At 44.1% G+C, this 8,932-nt stretch overlaps 2 protein-coding genes across 3 annotated transcripts; both read right to left on the bottom strand.

The window, feature by feature from the left end:
* Window positions 1–1,161: 1,161 nt before the first annotated feature.
* LOC125523804 (uncharacterized) lies at window positions 1,162–4,254 on the bottom strand. Its single transcript, XM_048688876.2, has 6 exons — window positions 3,435–4,254; window positions 3,203–3,311; window positions 2,338–2,393; window positions 1,983–2,147; window positions 1,670–1,786; window positions 1,162–1,561 (listed from the first exon to the last, which is right to left on the bottom strand). The coding sequence occupies exons 1-6, from the start codon at window positions 4,023–4,025 to the stop codon at window positions 1,466–1,468; spliced, it is 1,134 nt and encodes a 377-aa protein (XP_048544833.1). The 5' UTR covers window positions 4,026–4,254; the 3' UTR covers window positions 1,162–1,465.
* Window positions 4,255–6,186: 1,932 nt separating this feature from the next.
* LOC125523448 (FLUCTUATING-LIGHT-ACCLIMATION protein 1, chloroplastic-like) lies at window positions 6,187–8,650 on the bottom strand. Of its 2 annotated transcripts, none has more exons than XM_048688480.2 (6): window positions 8,201–8,650; window positions 7,961–8,067; window positions 7,258–7,313; window positions 7,008–7,172; window positions 6,712–6,825; window positions 6,187–6,562 (listed from the first exon to the last, which is right to left on the bottom strand). In XM_048688480.2, the coding sequence occupies exons 1-6, from the start codon at window positions 8,560–8,562 to the stop codon at window positions 6,461–6,463; spliced, it is 906 nt and encodes a 301-aa protein (XP_048544437.1). In that variant the 5' UTR covers window positions 8,563–8,650; the 3' UTR covers window positions 6,187–6,460. The 2 variants fall into 2 exon arrangements, with proteins under 2 accessions (XP_048544437.1, XP_087391253.1); XM_087535127.1 differs by having other exon boundaries at window positions 7,961–8,063; window positions 8,209–8,647.
* Window positions 8,651–8,932: the final 282 nt, after the last annotated feature.

The following is an 8,932-nucleotide window of genomic DNA, read 5'->3' as shown; positions in this document are numbered from 1 at the left end:
ATAAAAAGAGAGGAAGTACTTCCATATAAGCTTTGGTTTTGGACATTAACATGTTATATAGAACACAATTTGGACTACTAATTTCTTCTACAAGATGGGAAAAAACTATAAGTTTCTGAAAATACCCTTTAAAAAAAATTACGTACACAATTCTCAAGTATCAAATAAAAAACTCAAAGACATTGGCAGCCGAAATTTTACATTTTGGAATCTATCCTTGCTCGGAACGACCACTTTTGTAGCACTATCCATGCAGTAGCACATTTTTCTTAGGGCATCTCTAGTAGATCCCATTAAAGCTATATTTGAGAGGAATTTTTTTTTCGCATACGAAACTAAGGCCTTATCTAGCGGATCCCCTGAACGCCTAACTCCTTAAAATATAAGTTAGCATCCTTTAGAGACCCCCCTTAGCCTATATTTCCTCCAGAGGACAACTCTCAGAATAAGTAGGGAGACATTCTAAAAAAAAGTAGGGAGACGATTGTGCCTCCCGCACCCACTACTGCCCACCTTGCTACCGGCCGCCCCAGCCGACCCCTCCGCTCATGGCGCCTCCCCTCAGCGCCACCTCCTTCCCCTCACCATCTCCAACGAGATTCCAGTGAAGTTTTTTTTTCATCTTCCTTGTCGTTTACAACCACGGTGGCGCTCCTCCCTGTCGTCACCGACACAAGTGGAGCAACAACACGAGCGGACTAGCTCCTACAAAGGAGAAACATCACCTATGTCTTTTATGCACAGAGAAATATGATTGTTGTCACCGATTCCGATGATTTGTTGCATTTCAGACCACTACGAGAAGGAAGATGAGAAGAACCCATTCATAAGTGCCCAAAACGTGACTGTTGAAGGAAGAATTTTGCCTACCTTCTTGACTACTTCGCATGTGCATGTGCGTTCAGCAAGCCTTTATCAAATTACTTTTGTGGATCAACTATCCTAGGCCCTAGCTAGTTCATGTACATATTGGCTACATGAATGAAAGGAGGAAGAATGAGGAAGATGATGAGATGCAAAGAGGCTTCCATTTCCATGTGAGGTCAAGTTGATTTGAGGGATTAACTTTAGGGGATATGCTAAATGAAAAAAAGTTTAATCCCCTAACTTGTTAACGCTTTTTGGGATAAAAGATACGTTTTGCCATTATAGGATAGGAAATATGCTCTCAGTGTCATTTTTGCTCAAGACCGTGAAACATGACTAGCCAACTCATAGACATCCCTAGGTGCCCAAAATTTGAGGGAGAATCCTTTTCAGAAGGGCATCATTGTTAAAAACAGAAACAAAAAGCCTAACATTGCGATCCATACTCGGTAGCATGAGTGCATGACCATTACTCCACCACCTATGTTGACCTATCACTTGCTTGTGTTCTTATAACTAGAAAAGGGCCAGGGTTACATGGTGACCGTCACCCGCCATCCAAAGGCACGATGAGCAGCAGAACTCTGTCTGCTCGCCATCACGCAAGGGGCTTCAGGTATGGGTAATCCTTCCGCATCCTATCTTCCGAGAGAACGTCATCCGCATCTTGAGGGGTCCACATGACTCGAACACCCTGAATCAGTGTGACCAATTAGCAAAGCAGCAAACTAAGATATAATATCAGATGAACACATCGATCAATTAGCTAATTTATTGAACAGAAAGGAAACGGCATGCATACCCGAAGTTCGCTTGCAGGCGTAGAGTTGAGCCTTGCCACTACTGCTTCCAGATCTGCAGGGCTTTTGATAGCCGCGGGGAGGTTTACTGTTCCGTTAGCAGCAACGAGAATGGTTACCTGGAGAGTTCAGAAATCATCAAAAAAATAGTACTCTCAGATCATCACAATAGTGTGACACATCCATGTTTCACCACCAGAAAAGAAAAAGGAAAGCTTCAGTTCATAAGAATCACGGAACCAACATGTGACAGAACATACTTTAAAACTAAATACAGGATAACAAAAAAGTGGAAGAATTTTCTAGGGAACATACCACTATGTACTCGTTTCTGCTGCCATCAGTTTTCATGGAGTAGGTTTTCTTTTGTTTGACCCCGTTCGAGTTTGAAAGTGTTTCTTCATCAAATTTATTCCTCTCTTCCGCAGAAATCCTGTCAAAATGCTCCTTCCAAGAACCCTCTATGTTTGTCGTGACAACCTAAAGTAGATGGAATGGAAATTGCAGGATTCAGTGATTCACTCTGCAGTTTTACATGCATACCTAGTATAAATCGTCATCACAACAAGAAGCAGCCGCATGTATATAAAAGTGTCAACACCCAAAGGTTAAATAATACAGTGTATACTTTGTATCAACAAAGATTTTAAGAACTTGTATGTTTTCTTACTGATAAGCATGAAGAGATGCAGCAATGCTGGTGACGGCGTAAGGAATACATGGTCTCTGCAAAATGGTGAATCGTCAGAATAGACCAAACAAAGTAGCAGTATTAATGCTAATCTTCCGATATCTACAAGAGAAGGTACGTAAATAAGCTTAGTATTGATGGGCAACTTTGTAGCATTATGTTCTGATATCCGTTAGTATGTCTTCAAGTGCTTGAACAACATTTGTGTTCACTAATCGGTATCTAGACACTCTATACCTCCTTTTTCTTAGAAAAGGGGGAGATCCCCAGCCTCTGCATCAGAAAGATGCATACGGCCAACTCTATACCTCATATATTCCTTATTCTGAATATAAATAAGCTTAGTTTCAGTGAATGCTAACATTTGGCAAATTTTAAATGACATGTATCCATATATGCACAGAAAAATAGTGTTCATCTCGTCAAAGCAAATACATGTTTATCACCAACCTATTTGCAATAAATTAAGTACACGTCCAGATTTCTTGTTTTTAAAGATCCATTTAAATTCAGTTCCAATTTGCCACTGCACTTTATAACCAGAGACACCTGACTGGTTACATTGCTAATTTTCCTATATGTATTTTTACATATACTATGATTGATTAGGCTAAGATTCTAATTTTGAGGAGAGAATAAAATTCAAATTTGAAGTAGTATTTCAAAAGCATAAACTAAACAAAGGATACACACGCAACTAGAACAGCGAACATGGAAGCCATTGAACAGGACGAACCTAGAGATAAATAGCATGGCCTGACTATTATTATAACAAACTGGAGACATGTCAACGAGGCACTGAAGCATAAAAACGCAATAATTCAGAATTGGCGGTCTTAATTACCGGTCAATATGAACTTATACCACCATCGGTTCGAACCCTCCACCTTCTCAGCAATGGAATTCAGATCCTTTTGGACTGATTTTACCATCGCCGTATCACGCAGCGCAACCTTAATCACGAGCAATTCCAATGGATTATACAATTACATTTATAGCGGTGAGTAATCAGTGATCAAGGAACTGAGGTCCTAAACTGAACTGTATTTGGATCACGAAATCAGGAGAGATCGAACCTGGAGCTTAACCACGGCGGTCTTCTCACCCAGCAGTTTCTGCAAGGCGACGAATAGGGCAACGGCGCCAGCGGACCCCAAGGCGAAGGTGCCCCAGAACCACTGGTCAGAGCTCCAGCCAAGCGGAGGAGCTGCCGCTGTGCCGACCGACTCGTGAGTCGCCTCGGTCCCCTCCTTCTTCTTCGGCTTAGAGGAGAAGGACGTGGATGACCAATCTATGGAGTCGGTAGTGGAGTCATCGCAGGACGAGGATGAGGACGAGGAAGAGGAGGACGACGACGAACTGGAGGAGTCGTCACACCCGCCGCAGGAGCCGCCGGACAGGGCCAGCGCGGCCTGCGGGGTCGCCGCCGCTGCCACGGCGACGAGCAGGGGGGAGAGACCGAGCGAACTGTTACGGGGCTCCGGGTATGAGATGGGGTCGTCATCCTTGCCGCGCGCGCCGATGGGAGCCAGGGGAGGCGTCGCCGCGGCGCGGGACCGGAGGAGCACGGACGGCGAGGGGGCGAAGCGGAGGAAGGGGTTGGACGGCGGTCCGCAGCGTGAGAGGGCTACCGGTGGATGCTGCACATGGGTGGCGATCGCCGCCATTGGGAGCGAAGGAGCCGAGGGTTTAGAGCGGAGGGCTTTGGAAGTCAACCGGAAAATATAATTTCCGCACAATAATAAGTAAATTGCAACTATATGTACAACAGAAACAAAATTCACGCGGAGGCATAAAAGGAAGGAGAAATACTGTGCTTATAAACAAGATAATGGCAACTTAAGAAAAGACTTCAATGTATCACGTAAAGTCACCTAAAATGTTGCCAAAAGGGAGGGATGTGTCTTTTTTTCCAAATAATAAGTGTCATGCGTGTCCCACATAGTAACACGGTTCTGACGTTTTTTACACTAAAGTTGCCATCCAAAAAAAACACAAAATAATTGAAACTTGCCATCAAACAAAAAGTAAGACGTGCTTCACAACTAAAGTTGTCATCCTCACACATTAAAAAAAATTGTCATCCTCATATAACTAAACTTGTCATCAAAAAACGTCAGGGCGGAATTGCTTTGTGCCACACATGTGACACTTATTAGGGTCCCTTTTTTGGGGTAAGAGGGATGAAACATCTATCGTCCGTCAATGGAAAAAAAATTGCGTGCAAAAATCTAACGAGTGGTGTTTTGAAAACCAAATACAAAATCTAGTTCACCTGCCCTTGAATGCACTCTGCTTTCTCTATGCTATAAAATCCATTTATATCAGTTCTACAATCCAAAGATCAATCACTGTGATTTTTCATAGACTTTGAACACCTCCGTCTTCTTTGAGATTTTTTTTCTGTAACAACTTTGAACTTTCTCTCGAATTTGACAATGTAATACAAGGTCATAATTTTGGTCGAACTTGTGGCCATGCCTCGCATTGTTGCTCGAGCTTTTCTATTCGTCTTCTCTGTTCATAGTACATTGTGCCAGTCTCGCGTTGTTGGCTACAGACGTTGATCCTCACCGTTGACAGTGGGGGTGGGTCCAAATGGGATCTGGCACATGTGGTCGGTTGTCCTTTGTACATGGCGGTTCCGCCCTCGTGCTGTCCGTCTCAAGGTGTCTGCTTTCCAGTGACCTGGTGTCTTGGCGGTGGTTGTGTGTCTCTTCTGGAAGCCGGGGCGATGGTGTTGGATGGTGAGGCTGCATGGTTGGCTCTGCGGCGAGCAGCGTTGCAGCGCCTATGTGGGTACCATGGGGAGGTTTACAGGTGATTTTGGTGTCTCCACGGGTTTGGTAGTGGCGGGTCACTGGGTTGGATCTGGAGGCCTTGCTTGTTGTCGAACTTTCCAGCAACCCCTCCTTTGCAGGTCGGGTTGCCAACCTTCGTTTTGCGGGTGGCACGTGTGAGGGTCTGACCGAAAGCCCCGCGCTCTGGTGCCGTCAAGGGGCTTCCCCCTCGAGGGCATTGTTGTGGTATATCCTCTGGGCCCCGGGGTGGAAACCCTTGTCCTTCCTCTCAGGCTCAACAGCGAAATCCTGGGATAGTTCGGTTGCAACTAGTAGAGACTTCAAGCATGCCTTGTCCCTGGCATGTAGCATCCGACTCTGGCTTGGGGTGGTTCCGATGATCTCTATATTATACACATGTCCACTATCTCCTAGTAGGAGCGGCCCTCCATGGCGAGGAGCGAGGGACAGCCACAACTCCATTCTTGTTTGTAGTTTCAGATGTCTCTTGTTAGGGATGGTGTCTATTTATTTTCACACTCAGTGTTGAGTTGGTAGCACTTGTGCCATTCGCTCGAATGTGGCTTTATTTTTCTTTTGACCTTTGTATCTGTTCAGATTTTTGCCAATATATAAAGTTGTGTGAAAGCCTATTTCGAGAATGTTAGTCGGTTCTAGGTCATGTTGCGGCTAACTAACGTTTGGGTTCTCTTAGTGGAGGTTTCTCGCTTTTCGTGTCTTGTTCAGACTAAGTTATCTTGGGACGTCGTTTGTTTGGGTCGTATCATCTTTAGTGCCGAAGGGTTGCGCCATTTTCTCGCGATGGTCGTGTCGTCTTCGACGTTGTATACTCTTTCTTCTTAGTGAAATATACATGAAGCTCTCTCCTGCATGGTTCGAAAATAAAAGGATACAATTTTGGGGTTTAATTTTCCTTAACTGATGCACATACCAACTATTTAGTATTCTTGCCCTTTTTTAGCTTCGGGGGTTAATCTAATAATGCACATACCAATTAGTTAGTGGCTTCCAACTGACCAGCAATGAATTTAGAACATACTTTTCCCGTAGTTTTTGCAAAGCTGCTGCAAGTATGGTGGACCCTCTTCCATACTGAGATTTGGATACCATGATCAGTATGAAGAGTTCATCTATTGCTTCACAAACAAACGTAGAAATACAAGAGGTGATGTCACATGAATGGCATTTGCAGCCTAGACTCTAAATAATTCGTTTCGATGCACGGTAACTTCCAAAAATTACCATGCCATATTCTTCTACATTGTTACCCTAGCAAACGAAAACACCAAAACGACGCCGTCCTAGTAATCATTATGAGGCTTGAGATTAGGATAATCCGCTAGAAGCTTCTCTTTAGAAAGAATGCCATTCTCATCTTGAGGAGTCCATAAAACATGAACGCCCTAAAAAAGCAGGCACAGATAGGAATTTGTTATTATCAGCGATGTTGGAAAAAAAATGGCATGGATAACTTTGGCTTTCACTGATCTCAAGTATACAACCAGCGGCACTTGTGTGAATTATGAAAATAGATAAGAAACATTTCGCATACCTGAATTTCTCTTGCAGGTATAGAGTTGAGTTTTTCTACTACTGCTTCCAGATCTGCGGGTCTTGTGATTTTTGGGAACTTCAGTGCTCCCTTGGCAGCAACTAGGATGGTTACCTGAACGAATTGGAAATCATTTCAAGAAGTCATTATGCAAACATTAAACTTCACTTTTGTGACAAAAGAATACCAGATCATCGAAATAATTATGTTAACCAACATGTAGTTGGCGTCGAAAAGGAAGCATTGAAGGCCTTTTTTTTCTGGAAACAATTTACTGTGGATGAAGTTTAACGTACCACTATATATTCGTTTCTGGAGCCATCTAACTTTTTGGAGTACTCTTTCGTCTGCTTGATTCCTTCCAAGTTATAAAGTGTTTCTTCATCAAATTTGCTCCTCTCCTTGATAGAAAGTTTATCGAAATGCGCCTCCCAAGTATCCACTCCATTTTTCACATTAACCTAAAGCAAATCAAACAGCAAGATTACATTAGAGGAGAAGAACCATCTAGCCCTGTTGATGAGCTATATAGTACATGTTTCTTACTGATAAGCTTGAAAATACGCAGGAATCCCTGTGACGGCTCAAGGAACATATGGTCTCTGCATAATGAGTCAGGGGAACAGGATAAGCAGGTCAGTACAGATGAACAATTAATACCAGCCATAGATCTCTCTCTGCAAGATGTATTGACAGTAAAGATCTGATGCAAGGTAAACGGTTCGTATATCCGCAGTGTGCCTGTATCCGGAATAGTTGGTCACATTCAGTCATGCGAATAAGATGGACAGTTCTGGTACATACTAATATAAATATTTCATAAATCTTGTCTTGAACACCACTCATATATTCAGTACTATGCTCTTACATATTTGTCGAGCTGTCTGCAACATATGGCCTAGCTTCGAGCCATCTATCTATTTATTCAGAAACCACGACAGAAACAACATTCAATACAGAGTTGCCAATTGACTTAATACTCTGGAGTTATGACTCTATGTTGTCCAACCTAGCTTTCCACGTTTCTTCTATATATATGTTGAAATCACTGAACATTGTTTTCAACGAGAGGGTGAGCTTGACAGCAGAATCAAGGTAGTTTGAACAACAAAATACACGAGTTAACCAGTGTAGAACTTTAAAGTTAACGACAAACTGAAACTATTGCACACGCAGCCATGGAAGTCAATGCATAGGAATCACCTACACAAAAGTAGCCAGAGCCCCAAAAACTTAGGAATCACATTACCAGTCAACATGAATTTATACGAATGCTTGTTGGAAGCCTGTACTCTCTCCGCGATCTCGTTCAATTCCCTCTGAAACGGTTTGGCCCAGCCGAGCAAGGCAACCTGACATCATGAACAAAACTGAAATTGTCACGACCTCCATTGACTTGCATTGACTACCACTAGTGCCCAGTGGTAAATTAAATAAACTAAGAGAGGTAAACTGCTGCTCTGAACTGAAGAATATCGGGAGAATCTGGAGCTTAACCACGGTTGTCCTCTGGCGTTCGTACTCGTAGTAGTACCAAACGGCAGCGATCAGCAAAACGAGACCGACAAACACCACCCAGAATATCACATCCGAGTTGTCGTCGTCGTCGTCCTTGGCCGCGCGGCGACGCGACGGCCTGCCGATCGATATGTGGCTCGACGAGTCGTAGAACGAATACGAGTTGGAGGAGGACGAGTCGTCGGGTTCGGAAGAGGAGTAGGAGCGGCCGCCCATGACGCCGCCGGACGCGGCGAGGGCGGCCTGCGGGATGAGCGCCAGCGCGAAGACGGCGGCGAGTAGCAGGGCGAGGGCAAGCGGGACCCAGCGGCCGGTACAGCCGGCGGTCGCCATGGGAGGCGGAGGCGAGGGTTTAGCTAGCGAGCGAGAGGTTTGGAAGTTGATCGAATCGCTGCTGGTCGGTAATGTTGGGCCTAAATAGGACTCCTCGAACTCTGGTATATCTGAGTTTCCTGGAAGGCGCCTCGAACTCTCTCTCTGTACATCTGAATTTCTTGGAAAGTACGTACTCATCCTAGAATTCAGTCTAGCTAGCATGTAAGTCTCCGACATAGCACTAACATGGAACGTGAGTTCTAGTCGTGTACAATGTCGGCGTGTGTTCAATGTCCGAAGACATAGTTTTTTGTCTTTCGACGTGATCGTGTAAGTGTTTGTTTAGTTTTACTCTGTCTAAATAAAAGCCAGCATAAATTGGCTACAA

This window comes from Triticum urartu, chromosome 7A, assembly GCF_056163025.1.
Source record: "Triticum urartu cultivar PI428250 chromosome 7A, HENAU_Tu73, whole genome shotgun sequence".
Taxonomy (NCBI): Eukaryota; Viridiplantae; Streptophyta; class Magnoliopsida; order Poales; family Poaceae; genus Triticum; species Triticum urartu.
The sequence above is the reverse complement of the archived record's forward strand: the minus strand, read 5'-3'. Positions and strand labels throughout refer to the sequence as shown.